Below are 17,161 nucleotides of genomic sequence, written 5' to 3' on the forward strand. Positions count from 1 at the left end.
GGGTAGAGGCCAGGGAGGCTGCTAAACCCCTGCGATTCACTGAACAGCCCCCCACCACAAAGAATCATCAGCCTAAAATGCTAATAGTGCTGAGGTTGAGAAACCCTCATGTCAGTGAACCTGGTGTGTTTTGGAAATGCAGCAAAGTCGGGATATTAGGCAGAACTTTGGGAAGATGAATACAGAGGCAGATAACGAAGGGCCTTATATGCCATGTTGAGGAGCCCACACTTTTTTTCTTGACCTTCTTGGCATGAGGTGAAGAAGGTAAGTAAGCCTGGAGGCAGGAGGTCTAGAATGTTCCAGGACTCCAGGCGGAAGCTGATGTTAGAGAGTTCTGCAGGATATCAGGGCTTCTCAAATGTTGCTCATTTTTCTGACCAGCTCTGGAGACTTTTTTGGTGTGTTCAGAGGGGCATGTTTTCTCATAATTCAGGAGTTATACCACCGCAGTGTATTTCCAAAATAATCTTTACCCATATAAACTCTAAGCTATCTGGCATGGCCTCCAAAGCCTCCTTTAGAAGGAATTGATAATGAAGTGAAGGGTGATTATTGGGTCCACGTGGGCTTTGCATGAGCACAGGGGTTATGTGCTCTGTTCCTTAAGTTTCTGTCTGCCGGGGGCCACCAACACCACTGGTGCAAACCCTCACCTGTTCAGGCATGAGGAGCCCAAATGGGAGAGAAGCAGCACAGGGAACAGGAGAGCTTTTTTTTTTTCCCATGAGTGATCATTGTTAGTAAGAAAGTGAGTTGGAAACCGGTTCTACCAAAAAGAAATGTAACACAGTCCACTGAAGATTGGGCACTGAGTTTGCATGAGCAATGGATAGATAGCTTTTGAGGTATTTAGTTCACAATTCTAATGTACAAGGGCCACGGGTTTCCTCTACATAGCTACTCCTTACTTGAGCACTAAAAGGCAAGCCAGACAAAACACAATACAGCCTTTTTTTTCTTTTAGGTCATTGTGACCACACGCGTCGAGGAAGCTAAGGGTTGTGATTCAAAGCATCTTCCACCTAGTATTGAGTAATTTTTAAAATTTTCCCTCCTGATTTAAAAAAAAGAGTTGGGTGGAAGTGTTGCTCCTAGAAATGTTCAGCAGCGAATATGATGGTATCTTCCAAAGATGACTATGACTAAAACAAGCAAAACACAAACCAAAACCCCAAGATTTCACTAGTTGAACTCTCCCAATAGTAGAAAATGTAAAAATTAAAAATACTGTATAACTATGTAGCTAAAATTTTAGGAGATGTTTGATATAGACAGTCTATGATAAAATATATTGGAAAAATTAGCAGAGATTGGCATGTCAATTACCTCTGCAAACAAAAGTTTTGGGTATTTACAAAAATGATGTCACAGTTTTTGTACAAATAAGTACGACTTTCCTTCAAAGAAAATCTTTTTAAATTAGATTTTAAAAAAATTAGGACTATGGGGCTTCCCTGGTGGCACAGTGGTTAAGAATCCGTCTGCCAATGCAGGGGACAGGGGTTCAAGCCCTGGTCGGGGAAGATCCCACAGACCGCGGAGCAACTAAGCCCGTGCGCCACAACTATTGAAGCCCGCGCCCCTAGAGCCCGTGCTCCTCAACAAGAGAAGCCACTGCAGTGAGAAGCCCACGCACCGCGACGAAGAGTAGCCCCTGCTCGCGGCAGCTAGAGAAAGCCCACGCACAGCAACGAAGACCCAACACAGCCAAAAAAAAAAAAAAAAAAAAAATTAGGACTAGTTTACCTTGTAAAGATGTTAGCATAATCCTCATTATAATAATCCTAACATTTTCAGGTACTTATTAATGGCTTTACATGCATACATGCACTTAATCTTCACAAAAATGAAGAGATAGAGACTCACGATTCCCATATTATAGATACAGAAGCTGAGGATCTAAGATGTTCAGTACTGTGCCCGAGTGTGGAGCTGTGATTTGAGGGGCAGTCTGTCTTACTCTAGAGCCCATGTCGTATTACCCATTTTCCTTTATTACAGAATGATTAGAGTAAAAAATTTAAGCACTTCAAGAGTAGAAAGCTGGAATTTCATTCAGCCAAAGGATTATTAGCATTTCATTTGTAGCTATAAATATATAGTTACTCTGCAGACTACTACACATGTATAAATATAAATAAATATTTACATAATTTTCAGATTATTTATAATTTAAATGTATGTTCACGAAAATGTTTTCAGATGAAATATTTTATACTCTCCAGGTATAGCATATAATTGGGGAGGAGTTCTTTTTTAAAAACCACTTTATTGAGGTATAAGTGACATGTAAAAATCTGTACATATTTTTTGTATACAACTGAGGAGTTTGGGAATAAGTATACACCCATGAAACCATCACCACCATCAAGGCCATAGACATAGCCATCTCCTCTCAGAGCTTCCTCGTGCCCTGTTTATAATTATTATTAATGTTTTTGTGCTGTAAGACACAACATAAGATCTACCCTCTGAAAATTTTAAATATATGATACAGTATTGTTAGAAATAGGATTTAAAGCTCTTGGGGTTGTCACCTATGTCAACCTATGTGATTAGCAGGCAGAGTTGATGTGAGACATCTTTTCCCCATGTAGACTCTCAGAGGTCTCTCACCTGGGAAGAGTGAAGCACTGCATTTAAGATCTAAGCTGAAATAATAGAAAATAGAGGACAGAAAAGTTGCATAACACAATGCAGTCTTCTAACATCCTGGCTGTAGCGCGTGGAACACTCTGGATCTGCGAAGGTCAGATTCTGGATATGTTCCTTAGGGATAATGTGATCTGTGTCATGGATTGCTTTGGAGAGGACAACCAGAAATGTGTTTCTAATTCCAAATGAGTCAGGCAGATATGTTGACTTGGAGTTGATTACTTTCTAAAGCGAAAAGGACCAGAAGGAATATAGCAGTATTTAGACTCCAGGGATTAAAGAAGGAATTTTTATTTCTTGGTTTCCTCTATAAAACTTTCTTGGGATGCTTGTTTTTCCTCAGTTTCATACTAGCCTAACTTCTGGATTTGCTTTTGATATGATTTTCAGACTTGGGGCCTCTTTTCAGATCTCTGAAACCAGGTGGTGTGCAGCAGACACTGTTATGTCTCCTAAATTAATGGATACACCAGATCCCAGCTGGTGTCTCGTATTACGCTGCCCACCCTGGGGGGTTGTAGCCTAAGAGTTCCAGGGCCCAATGAGCTGAGGGATTTTATGGAATTTAAGAATAATCAAATTACTGATCCTTAAGACTTATTTTTGGTCCTGAAGCAATGGCTCATTAGCTTGCTCTAACAGTGGGGAGTACTGTACCTGAAACCATATTAGACTACCCAGATTTTTCATTGGATTTAAGTTCTTTAAAAATACAAAACGGAGTACAGATTTGAGGTTGTTACATCATTATTCATCCTTCTGGAGCAACAGAGCTCCACTTAAATCTGTGTGACTTTCAAAGTTATTTGATAAATTTAAGTATTATGTAATTGTGCTTATAGTCAGAATGATAATAACCTAGAATAACCTAGTAACCTCACAGGACTTGTGTCCTGTGGCAGTCACCTCCTGAGCAAGGCAGTTAGAAGTTTTGGTTTTTTGTTTTTGTGTTTTCTGGCATATTTTATCCCATACTTTATACATGTGACCCTTGAGATTTAGCCCCAGATGAGTGGATTTGGCTTGGAGTTAAGAACTCTGACCAGCAGGGACACCATATTGATGGCAACTAGTCAACTGGATCAGATACTGTATATTTGGTAGGTTTGAGTGAAAAATGCAGAGGGGGTCAAAGACCAAAGCCTGGCTCAGAAACATACTTAGAAAAAGATGGAAGGCAGAAGCTACAAGGCATGAATACACAAAAGCAGGAGATTAAAAAAGAGAACGATGTCACTTAGGAGTCTCCTGTGGCCTTTGGCCACGTCTCTGGGAATGGTAGCCAGAGTAGGAAGGACACAAACTCAAGCCACATGAGTAAATTTATTTGTGAACCCATGTGCTGCCAGCAGTTGTACTCGGCACTGCGTCCTGTGGCAGTGGGTCCCTCCTCCTCTGCTCAGCTCCCGGCTGCATCATTGCCAAATGGCCTGCGCCTTCAGCCTGCTTCCCAGCTCACCCTCCTCACTGCCGCCACTCTCCCACGACCCACACAGTAGGCTTTGTGCAAATCAGTGCTCAAGTAGAGTCCATGACACCGTAACACAAGTGATTTCTCAATGAAAAGGCACAGTCCCAGCACATGTGCACATATCTGTGCTTGTCTTTGTCCCGTTTCACTCCAGCGTGACGCAGTGACCCATGGTTTATGTCAGCTTATCCCCACTCAATTCCTACAACCCTAACAGGGAGTAGAGAACAGTTGTAGGGGCAGAGGAGATAAAAGCAGAGATGGAGCGTTCCAGAATCACCAGAGTATGGGAGGAGGGGTCCACGTGTGAGAGCTGCTGAAGACCTGCCCATTGTCATGGGGCCTGACTTGGTCGGCAGCTGTTGATACCAGTTCCTGACCAGGACCCAGATGGGCGCCTTCAGTTGTCATTACCGCATTGTATTCTCACAGCCGCCTGGAGCTATTTACACACTTTCAGGTTGCAAGAAACAGAGGCATGTTCGTGTTCCTTGGATGATGGAAGTTTATGTTGTCAATATAACCAGGTTTGTTGATGTGGCGCCCAGGCTGTAAAATGTCATTGGGGAGGCTTGTCCTGGACACCTTAAGGCAAATCTCTTCTAGGATGTTGAAGCCTTGATTTAATATATGTATATTCTAGATTTGTATCTGGAAAATGGCAGATCTATATCTGTAACAAGATAGATATAGACATCTGTGTATATGTGCACGTATATGTATATATATGTGTATATATACACATATATATGTAAAATAAGGGTTTAAGGGGAGCTCAAAAGAGATAACAAGTGCAAGTGTTTTGAAAAGTGTTCTATTAATAAAATGAGGGATGGTGGGAGTCATGAAGAGTAAATCCACCCTGCTCCCGTTTTCTTGAGAACCATGAGAAAGTAATGAAGGTGACAGGTGTTCTCAGGTTGCACATGTTTACTCTCAAGCAGGAATTGAGAACACGAATATGGGTTAGAAATTATTTTATAATAAAAATTTCTGGTAAAAAGCCTTTATCTTTGAAAATTTCAAATGAAATTTGACCCAGCTGTGTTAGCAGTTTTTAAATCCTTCAAACTTGACAAGTTGTAAGTGCAAGAGAATTTGTTTTTAAATGTATTTTCTTTCTCTCCTCATAGGTGCTCTGTTTTTATTGGACACTGTTTTGCTTGCTCATGTAAAATGAATGGTTATACTAGAAATCTTAGATAATATTTATAATAATAATCATAATGAGAAATTTGATAGTGTTTGAGATGTATAGAAGCTGATAACATTTTTCCATAGGTCTAAGACTTGAGTTACAAACAATGAAATATAGTAGGCAGAAAGGAAGAGTCTTTGTTTTTTGTTTTTTTAAAAAATATATTTATTTATTTACTTGGCTGTGTCAGGTCTTTAGGTACAGCACGCGGGATCTTTAGCTGCGGCACGTGGGAATCTTTTAGTTGGGGCATGCAGGATCTAGTTCCCTGACCAGGGATTGAACCGCGGCCCCCTGCATTGGGAGTGCAGTTTTAGCCACTGGACCACCAAGGAAGTCCCTCTTGTTTTGTTTTTTTAATGCATTCTGTATTTTCCATTTAAAAATATACCTATTATAAAGTTTTGAAAAAAATATAGGGTAAAATTGTTCAACTTCTGGACCCAAAGTTAACCAGTCTTGGTATTTTCTTTTTTTTCTTCTAGTCTTTTTTTGATGAAAGTTGGGGTTTTTTGGAGAACTTGTAATCTTACCAAGTTTTTAAGTTTTAGTTTTTGTCCTACTGTTTCATCCTTACATTTATATCTGACAGTAATTAAGAGTTTAGAGTAGACAAATAGACAGAGTTGGACTCAAATTCAATCTCTGCTACTCAGTAGCTGTGTTATATCAGGCAAGTTACTCAGTTTTGTTAGCTGTAAAATGGGAGTGATAGTAATATAATCACATTGGAAATAAGGCATGTAAAGCTCCTGGCCACTAGTAAGTGTATGATATAATTTTTAACTGTTAGCTTGTTAAAAACTCTGCTTAATTGTATTTATTCCATCAAGCACTGGATGCATAAAGGTTTATGTTTGTAAATCTTTGGGGCATTTACACTTTTTACAGCTTTCGCTATGATAAATAATTCATCTTTGCATATAAATTGGCTATCATTTAGTTTTAGGAAACTTAAGAAAAAAGGAATTTCAGACTCAAAGAATGTAATCAATTTCAGTCTTTTAAATATATATCTAAATTATTTTCTAAAGTAGCTGTAAAATTTATATTTCCACCAGGAACGTTCCCTGGTAAAACTGGGTTTTTAGATCTTTCTTAACTTAAAAAGTGAAATTGTATCTGTTTTAATTTGAATTTCTTCATTTTTATGAGTGAAATTATACATTTGTTTGTTTTTAACATTAATCTTTTTTGTGAATTATGTGTGCCTTTTGCTGATTGTCAAGTTGGGTCTTAGAATCTTTCTGTTATTTTTGTTTTAAATATGCCGTCTGACTATACAGAGATGTCCTCTGATTTTAATTTTTAAAGAACAATTTTTTTGTCAAGCGGATTTTATTTTTTCTGTTACATTTAAGCTCATAAAATCCTCTCCCACAATGCCCACAGTACATTGTGTGTTTACTTCTCGGTTCATATGGCTTTTGCTTTTTAGGCATAAGTGAGACTTTAGTTTCCTTTACATTTAGTGTCATATGTGATAGTCTGTAAGTCCTGGCAATTTACTAACTGTTGACTAATTTCCAATTTCATAAAAATGTGTTTTCCTGATTAAAGTAAATTCAGACTTATTTTTTTTCTTTAAAGTATATAGGAGTAGTGACTATTAAAATTGTTTTCAGTGCCATTTAAAATTCTTCCTGGATTTATTTGTGTGAAAATCATCCCACAAGTATGTGAAAATTTGCTAAAATACAGCAATCCGTAAAACAAAATACCATTGTTCTCCTAAACTTTCCTCTTCCTCCTTTTAGAATTTCATAGAATCTTCTATCACACTGTTTGAATCTGATCTAGAAAGTGGAAAGTTTATTGACATTACAAATCAGGAAATTTCTGACTTAGAAGAAATGGGTTTTGGCAGTGAAACAAGATCCATTCACGTTAAAAGTGGCGTGTAAGTTGTCTCCTATTCTGAGAACCTAGAGCTTCTTTGGTGTTTAAAATTATTGGTTGCTCGATTCTGTGTCACCTCAGTTCTTTTTACTTTTTATCCTGCTAGATGGGTTGCCTACCAGCAGAAGTTCTTCTGTGGAGAACAATACATTTTAGAGAAAGGGAAATACAAATGCTTTTTTGACTGGGGAGGATCAAATAATATAATCATGTCAATACGACCTATCCAACTGGTGAGTTAAATGTGAACATAACCAATGCCAGTGACATGTAATGGCATACAATTGAACACATGGAACAGGCTTTTGTAAAAGTGGAGCTGTTGGATTATTTTGTATGTATCTATAGAGAAAATGAAACAGCATATGGATTTCTGCAGATTCCATAGAGAGCTAGTAGATTGGCATTAGCACCTCGATGATTAGGTACTCTGTAATTTGATCAGTTCATTCAGTAGCATTTATTTAGTGCCTTTGCTGTGTCAGACAGGACTGATCACTGGAGATGAAAGATGAATAAGACTGCCCTGTCTCAGTCTCTTAGAGAAGACAGGCATATGCACAATTGCTTATGGTATGACTAGTGAGGAAATGAAGTGTGTAGGCAGTGCTGAGGGACCAGGGGAAGGGAGAATGGAGAGCCTGGGGAGCTGGGGACCATGCCTCTCCTCAAGAAGAGGATGCATTGAGTCATGTCTTAGAGGATAAAAGCAATTTTGCCAGGAAGGGAAGTGGGGCAGAAAAGGCAGTTCACCAAGAGGGAATCATCTCCTCATGTGCAAAATTACGAAGTTATGAAAGAGTGTGGCCAGTGTGGTTAATAACAAACACTGCAGAACAATAGGGTGCCCAGGAGATAGTGACGGGAAAGAGAATGTTGGCAAGTTCAGACTCTCTTTCTGATGGACTATTGGGGCACATTTTTCTTCTAGCTATAATATTACTCAAAATGAATTAGTAATAAACATTAAAATTATTATAAGCTAATTTAGTAGGTTATATGAGGGTCCTAACCAGTTCAAGGAATCTAGTAAATTGGTCAGACCATATATTTTTTCATTTTTCAAAGGAGATTTTCAGCACTTTCAAAGACAACTGTGATTATACAATTATAATTTTTAAAATGTTTTAATGTATGTTTCAGGAACCACTTGGGATAAATGAGCCTCCACATTTGGTATGTTTAAAAATATTCTTAACTTATAATTGTTAAATTGTGTACTAAAAATGTATGCCCTTTCTCTCAAGTCTATCCCTTTCCCTCAGATAACTTTTATGGGTCTGTATGGCAGGGCAGTTTCTGTTGTCCTAGGAACCTGTGAGCACAAGAGTGCCCATCTTTGTTACTGATCATATTGGCCTGGATTTGTCACGGTTCCTTTCTTTTTCTCCTACTAGAGCTTCAGCACTGACCACTTTGGGTTCGTCTTGAACCTCTGCCACTCCTTCCTTCCTGTTGCCCATCCATTCTTCAGTGTCACATTCGTATTCAGCACAGTACGTTATGCTGACTGGAGGAGCAGACTTACCAGGGAGAAATGGCATGCTTATTATGTAAATGTAATTCTAATACCTAAATCACATATTCCTTAAAAGCACAGATAAAACTGCAACCCCGCTCCTTTATTTCTAGTGTGTTAATGGTTTGAAGGATTGGGTAATACTCTGGAGCCTAATGTTTGTTTATTATCCATTGAGGGCTAGAAATTGTGCTTATTTAATGCTTCTGATAACTCTGTGAGGTCAGGATTTATTCCCATTTATTAATGAGAAAGCAAAGATTTAGAATTTAACTAAGCGTCATTTCACACAGCTACAAGTAGCAAAAGAGGCATTTTCTTCAGTATCTAATTCCAAGATTTTACGTCAAAGAAAGACATATCATGATATGAGCGGTACAACCACAAAAGAAAGGGGATGAGTTACAGTGCTTCCTCTGTCTCATTTTAAATAACCAATTTAGAAAAATTTCTTCAGAAAACCAAATACAATGATTAATTTTTAATATTTGACATTTGCTAGTTTTACATAAGGCTGAATCTTTTTCTCTGAGTTGTGTATGTTTTTCGTGTTCATGTCAGTGTTTATATATTTCAAATCAGCTTAGTTTAACTGTGATTCTGTTCACAATGCTTCCAGGTTTTATTATTTTCCGATTAGCTCAGGCCTATTGGGAACATTTCCTCTCTGAATATAACTCAGTTGCTGTTCTGGAGACACTTCCTGCCAGCTCTTTATTTTGAATCTTAGAAAACTCTGACTGTGGACTTTCAAAGCACTTTTTCACATGCATCAACACAACCTGAGTAGATAAAGAGGTAAACCAGGATAATTCCAAACTGCACATTCTCTGAGTTTTAAGTGCAGATAAAAAAATCACATTCTTTTAAGCTCTGTTTCTCCCCCTCCTACATCCCTGTTCTTTCTTATGAACTTCCTTGTTTGGGGTAGATTGCTCAGAGGATTTACAGCCCAACTTGAAGAGAAAGTAAGCAGCAGCAAACACCCAGTGAAATTGGCCCTGTTTAATTTTCTCAGTAAAGCTCAGCCATTGCCTTGTGAAATAAAGGTCTCTGACTAGTGTATGACAGCTGGATATTTGGTAACATGCAGACAAAGCCTCCTTAGTTTACCCAGTATCGAAGCCCTTATTATTTCCATTGGACCAAATATTCAGAAAGTTGTGCTTGTTTTCATTTACCCAAATGAAAACAAACAGATCTTGGCTGATAGTCTGGTTCCATTCAGTAAGTAGAAGGTATTTTCTCCTTCGCAAGTAGTTGTGATAGGTTGACGATGCAGAAGCCGTGTTCATTTGGGGTAATTTCCCTATCTAAGGTACAAGGAGGAAGTTACATCTCAAGTTCAAGTGAGAGAGGGAATTCTTGTCTGCTGGTGATTTGAAAGGAAACCTCAAGCCACTTAAGGGAAAAGCCAGAAGATATATGTGTGTAGAAATTAATATATAGCATGAGAGTTATGCTAATAAAAATATTATTGCTGATGTGTAAGCATATTATGATGATATATGTCTTTTTTGGGACACAGAACATCACCTTTTATTGAGAAGATTATTTTTTCCCGTGGCTGAAGATTGATCACCAAGTCTGATTGCCAACTCACAATATTTGATACAGTGACAGGACCATTATAGAGTTCTTCATAGCAGCTGGCATTTTATTTTTGTTTTTATTTTTTCCCAAACAAAACAAACAGAATGTGGATTATGTCCAGAATGTCCTCATCTCTCTCTTTTAGCAAGTCCTGAGTATCAGAAATCTCACTAGATTAAATCTCATAAAAGTGAGTTTCGTTTCTAGAGAGGCTGTAGTCAGGCATCCATTCTCTAGAAATTCTAACCAGTTCCCCACTTTGACCCAACCAAGGACCTTTCTTTCCTGGAATCTTTTAAAAGTCCATTTGCAAATATAATTAGAAGTTTGGATTTCTTTAAGTACTGAGCCCTCTGTTCCATTTTATACATGATTCTAGCTGAGAAAAAGCAACTGAATATTTTCTTCTATTGGATAATTTGGCCAAATTGAATTTTAGAGCGATCACAGGATCTTTAACAGTGGTGGTTACTGTTATCATGTATGGAGGAGAAGTAAACAATAGTTTTAGTCAAATATCAGTAAGATTCAAGAGCAGTAGAGGAAAACATTTTTTTGGTACTACGACCAGATCATTTTTATAGAATCCAGAGACCAGAAATATTCAGGAAGTAGTACTTATCTAAGTAAAGAAAGCCTTCTATGAGTAAACAGGGAAGTAAGATTATTATTGAATATGTAACGAATGTGAAAACTACATAGCACTGCATTATGAGACAATGTGATGTAATGGAAGAGTGGAAACAAAACTGTTCTTTGTTTAACAATCAGTACATTTATTTGAAGGAAGTCCAAAGGGCTGCAGAAAGTCTTGTTTAGACAGGATAGAATGTTTCTCAGAGAAGTTATTTTAGCATTGGAATAAATAAAATTACGTTCAAAAATTATTCTGATATTGTGGAATAAATTGAGAAAGCACAACTGTTGTTCAGTAATTAAGTTCTTGAGGTTTTAGTTTGTCATATTGAAGAACTATTACGTCTATTTCTATATATCGTAAATGAAAAGTACATAGTAAACAAAGGATCTCTACAAAATTTTCATCATAAAGAGGTGATAATATCTGCTTCAAAGGGTAGTTCTAAAGAAGATAAAAGATAGATATGTGAAAAGGCACCTTGGAAACCAGTGATACACTGTTGTTGTTTTTTTCTTCTTCCATACAGTTCCATTTGGTGCTGGTAGGGATTAAGCCATGCTCACATGGCACGGAGGAATGGGCATAGTTCGAAATAAACTCATTTCTTGTTCAACTGACTATTCATCTGTGTTCTAAGCCAAGTTGTTAATTTATTCTCCATTAACCTGGAAAGGAAACCAAAGTAGTGAGTCATCCAGCTAGCTTTTCACAGGACTTATTCTCACCAAGGTACTGCCACTTAATTTCACCAAGGGTAGAAACCACAGATTCATTATTATAATTAGAAAGTGCAGAGTTGGTTTCGGGTGGTCCATCCTCAGAACATTATTATGAGAATTATTCTGTTCTGAGGCATTTGTAAGGTACTCAGAATGAGGGGTTACTTTTCTGGGGTTGGACAAATCCTGAGTGAACTGTGTATCAATACCATATCTCATTTGGGGGGTAAAAATAAACTCAGGTCAGTATTAAGTCCTTTTTTTAAAATTTGGGTTAAGAGTATTTTAAATCATCAAATCAAAACAGTACTTCATGGCAGAGTGAGTGTGTGTATGTGTGTGAATTTTAATGCTTCTGAGTGTGACAACTGAGACTAAAAAGTAGAGGTGGCTGTTACTACATCAACTGCAATATGATTAGCTTGCATCGTCAGTTGTCCAGGATTTGACATTTCACGACTTCATGATGAAATACTGAAGTGTAAATCTTAGGCTCAGCAATATGAATATAATTAATTCAACAAACTGGGAATACACGTAGTGAATCAGACAACCGTGATCTCTGTTCTCATGTGCTGTTTCTGATCCTTATTGTGAATAAAGATAATATTTGCCTGTAGGAGAAATTACTCCACATTTTTGGGAGTTAAATGTGATTTACTTTTTAGCCTCATGTTTTATAAACCTTTAAGTTAAAAAACATAGTCTGAAAAACCACTAACTAAAATATATGCTCTTATCAAGGAATCCAGGGCAGTGTGCCTGGACATGTAGAATTGTTCTTATACAGGGAATCAGTCGTTCCAGAGGTTTGTATTGTTTTGGACTTGCGTTTTCTTTCTATCCCCTGTATCCACCAAAGGACCATGATGTAGGAACTTGATGGATCACGCTTCCTTAAGGCAGGGAGTCCCTTGGTGTTTGAATGCTCCAAATAGAGCCTCGTTTCACATTAGGAAATCGTATTGTGCAAAAGCCCCGGTTGGTCGGGGGGAATGGGTTCTCTCGGCTTTCTGGTTTTGGCTTCGCTTTGATATCAGACCTAGCAAGGTCAGAGCAGAATGAGCTAGCTAAGAAACAATTCCTCAGAACTCAGAGACCACCCGTCTCTAAGAGGACCCTTGGGACAATGAAGCTGAACTTCAGCTGCTCAAAGAAGCCTTGTTCTCCAGGACAGCCGTGGCGGGAGAGAGGGCGGTGCTGTAGATGATCATGATGCGCTCTCAGCTGCGACGCAGGCCTCTTGGTGCCGGGTGGATCTGTGGGCCATGTTATGTCAAGGCTCCACTGTATCATGAAATATTTATAGGCCTCATTCATTTTTTCTTACTTATTGGAGATCCAAGGCCACTAGTGTTGCAGATTATTATATCTCTGGTCTAAAGGGAATTAGAGTTGAGACTTCATGAATTTTCCTTGACAAGAAGGACTAAAGCAGAAACGTACTTATATAAAGCTGTAAGCTGTGCATTTAAGGTGCTCTTCAGTAAACTGGAACCTGTAAGCTGAAATATATGGCACAGACATCTTTCTTCACCATAAATCTTCCACTGATCCCATCATTATTGTCTTCTCTGCCATCTGCTCCTGTGGTCTCACAGTCACCCTCACGCTCTCTTACGAGCATGCGCTTGTGCTTTCTCCGTCTCCCTTTTATTAACTGCGGATCAAGAAGGCTTGGGGAGAGAAAAGGCATAGCCACCACACCTCATACCACTCCAAACCGCCTTCGTGTTTAGCACTAAATTGCCTCTTATTTTACACATGTAGTCTCACCATAGGGGATAATAATTGCTTGATACAATGGGCAAGGACCACATTTTAGTAGAGGAGGGACTCTGATTTACTCTTATAGGTAGAATTATTTTCCAGGCCTCTGTGCCCAGCATCTGATGCAAGAGATGGATGGAAATGATAAATAAATCTTGACACTTCTGGCAAATACATAAGGGGAAAAAATTGAGTTTAAGGAGAATGTCATCCTTAACATGGATTCCTTGTTAATAAAACACGAGTCGAGTATTTTGCTGAATTCTTGTAAGTACATGAAATGGAAGGTTTTCATTTGCTTTGTGATGATGTCAAGCAACTGTTTTCTGTTTCATTGTTGTGTTGTTGCTCTTATAGCTCAAAGCATTCAGTAAACCAGGGTTCCAAGGTGAATGTATAGATTTTACCAAAGAAATTTCGGATTTGACTTCACCATTCACGCCATGTTCTTTTAAAGTTCTTCGGGGTTGGTAAGTATGCTTACGGAATGATTTCTGCTGTTGTTTACATAACTAAATTTCTTTTAAATTTGCAGAGATTTAACTTTATTTTTTGCGTATACAGTGAAATAAACATATTTAATCATTAGTCAACTGCTAATTTGCCTATATGATCTTTGCCCAGCTTGTATTACAAGCTACTGTGAAATAGAATGCTGATTAGCCAACATTGGGAGCATTTTTGGTGGGTTTTTTTTTTCTCACTGTTATCTTAGATTATTTCCTAAATGTTTTGAATGTTTATATTGTGTGTTTACTGTGTAGTATAATAGAATGCTATAAAAATTAGCATTTTTGTCCAGATAAGACATATTATTCCTAAATTTAAAAAAAAAAATAAAAAACTTTTTGTTTGTTTAAAGTATTCATTGTCCCCATTTCACAGATGAGGAGCCCTGATTCAGAGTTAGTTTCCCAAGGTCACACACCAAATGTCAGACCCAGGATTGTTGGGCCGTTTTGTTTTTTTTTTTTTTTCCTGTGTTCTTCCAACTGTGGCAACGTACTGGACCTTTCTCACATGTATATGAGACTGTATGTGATTCTCAACTTATATTCTAACATATATTCCTTTTTTTTTAACATCTTTATTGGAGTATAATTGCTTTACAATGGTGTGCTAGTTTCCGCTTTATAACAAACTGAATAAGTTATACATATACACATGTTCCCGTATCTCCTCCCTGTTGCGTCTCCCTCCCTCCCACCCTCCCTATTCCACCCCTCTAGGACATATATTCTATGTATCATTTTTTATTGTGGTACAATATGTATAACATGAAATTTATCATTTTAGCCACTTTTAAGTGTATGTATCTTTACAGTGGCATCTCTGTATGTCAAGTATCTACCTAATAACTCATCAAAGTCTCTCTTCTCCCTTCAAAATATATTGGATTCATCCGTTCTCCTCCGTTTCTCTTGAACTGGTAGAGGGGTCCTATCTTCCACTTGAGGAATTTCAGTCCCCTAATGAGCCACACTCCAGTGTCATCTTTTTGTTTTTTAATTAATTAATTTTTTGGCTGCATTGGGTCTTCGTTGCTGTGTGCGGGCTTTCTCTAGTTGTGGCAAGCGGGGGCTACTCTTTGTTGTGGTGCGCGGGCTTCTCATTGGAGTGGCTTCTCCTGTTGCGGAGCACAGGCTCTAGGGACGCAGGATTCAGTAGTTGTGGCACACGGACTTCGGTAGTTGTGCTCATGGGCTCTAGAGCACAGGCTCAGTAGTTGTGGCGCACGGGCTTAGTTGCTCCGCGGCACGTGGGATCTTCCTGGACCAGGGCTTGAACCCTTGTCCCCTGAATTGGCAGGCAGATTCTTAACCACTGCGCCACAAGGGAAGTCCCCCAGTGTCATCTTATTTCCAGTGTTTACCACAAACCAATCATAGCCCAGTTATTTGTCCCAAAGTCCAGCTTAATATTTTACTACTCTTCTTTAAATCCCACTCATTCTCTAATACCAGTCAGATCAAGTTCAAACTCTTCCTTTTCCAGGATTTACCATCGATGAGTCTCATTTTCCATATCCATACTCCATTTTATCCTTGTACTATCCTCCTTTCCTCCTGTCTTTGGGCATTTCCTCAGCTATGTGTTTTCCTCCTTACCATCTGTACCAGGGGTCAGCAGACATTTTCTGCAAAGGGCCAGGTAGTAGATATTTTCAGTTTTGTGGGCCATACAGGCTTTGTCCCAGCTACTCAGCAGTGCCACTGTAGCACCAAAGCAGCCATAGGCAATACATAAACGAATGAGCATCGCTGTGTTCCAGTGAAACTCTGTTCATGAATGTTGAGATTTGAATTGTATATAATATTTGCATATCACAAAATCTTCTTTTAATTTTTTAAAACCATTTAAAAATGCAAAAATCAGTCTTAGCTTGTGAACTGTTGGAAAACTGGCTATGAGGTGGATGTGGCCTACATGCTGTAGTTTGCTAACCCCCGCTCTGTATCAAACGTGGTAGGTTTCAGGTAAATCTAGCAGGTGTTATTTGGTTGGCCTACACACTGTTTAAAAAGTTTTTTGGGGGCTTCCCTGGTGGCGCAGTGGTTGAGAGTCCGCCTGCCGATGCAGGGGACGCGGGTTCGTGCCCCGGTCCGGGAAGATCCCACGTGCCGCGGAGCAGCGGGGCCCATGAGCCATGGCCGCTGAGCCTGTGCCTCCGGAGCCTGTGCTCCGCAACGGGAGAGGCCACAGCAGTGAGAGGCCCGCGTACCGCAAAAAAAAAAAAAAAAAGAAGTAGTTTTTTGTATCAATACTTAAGTTTAGAATATTTTTCAGAAGAACCTGTTTTTCACCATCCCTTTAAAAATCAGAAGATTTGGAAACTCTGGGGAAACATTCACGTTTGGTGATAATTAGCTGGTGTTGAGTAGAGGCATAAGTGCTCCCCAGTGTACCATAGGATATATTGCCAATTTGTTTTTTTTGTTTTTTTTTTTTTTTTTGCGGTACTCGGGCCTCTCACTGTCGTGGCCTCTCCCGTTGCGGAGCACAGGCTCCGGACGCGCAGGCCCAGCCGCTCTGCGGCATGCGGGATCCTCCCGGACCGGGGCACAAACCCGTGTCCCCCGCATCGACAGGCGGACTCTCAACCACTGCGCCACCAGAGAAGCCCTGCCCATTTTTTTCATCTGGTACACTAGTCATTTATATTACGTGCCTGACCTCCTGCAGGTACGTAAGTTCGTGAACCCTGCTTAATACTAACCTGCATATATGTTTTTAAGGTTCAGTCCATCCTCATTCCCTCTGTTAACCTTCTTGATTAACCCTAAATAAAACAGTCTTTTCCCTTTCTGATTTCCTATAACTCTTACTACTTTGAACCTCTCTGTATCTGTTACTGTTCTTATACTTACTTCCAAGAAGGATATGAAAGTTTTACAATGTGAAAACACATAAAGTAGGACACGGTTAGTTAAATAGATGATCTGCAACTTAGTGAGAAATATGTATATCAAGGGCCTGAGATAGTCTTGTTCCTAGTATTTGAGTTTTCTTCTCTAAGAAAAAAGAAAGTATTTTGCAAGATATAGTTTAAATTTTCTGATAAAAGGAAGCACTGAAGTTGTTTTTGGAAGGGAATGTTTTTGTCCTAGACACTGAAGTCTAGGACAAATTAGTCATATGTGTTGCTTCATGTAGGAAATGTATATGTTATTTACTTATAAATATATATATATAT

At 38.8% G+C, this 17,161-nt stretch overlaps 1 protein-coding gene across 1 annotated transcript in view; it reads left to right on the forward strand.

Moving 5' to 3' along the window:
* The window catches only part of CRYBG3 (crystallin beta-gamma domain containing 3), a 114,926-nt gene that overhangs the window by 63,950 nt on the left and 33,815 nt on the right, over positions 1-17,161 (forward strand). Inside the window, exons 13-16 of the mRNA XM_060010509.1 lie at positions 7,085-7,227; positions 7,333-7,459; positions 8,370-8,402; positions 13,825-13,937. Of these exons, the coding sequence (XP_059866492.1) occupies positions 7,085-7,227; positions 7,333-7,459; positions 8,370-8,402; positions 13,825-13,937 (416 nt within the window). The remainder of the gene's footprint in view (positions 1-7,084; positions 7,228-7,332; positions 7,460-8,369; positions 8,403-13,824; positions 13,938-17,161) is intronic.

This window comes from Delphinus delphis, chromosome 4 (assembly GCF_949987515.2).
Source record: "Delphinus delphis chromosome 4, mDelDel1.2, whole genome shotgun sequence".
Lineage (NCBI taxonomy): Eukaryota > Metazoa > Chordata > Mammalia > Artiodactyla > Delphinidae > Delphinus > Delphinus delphis.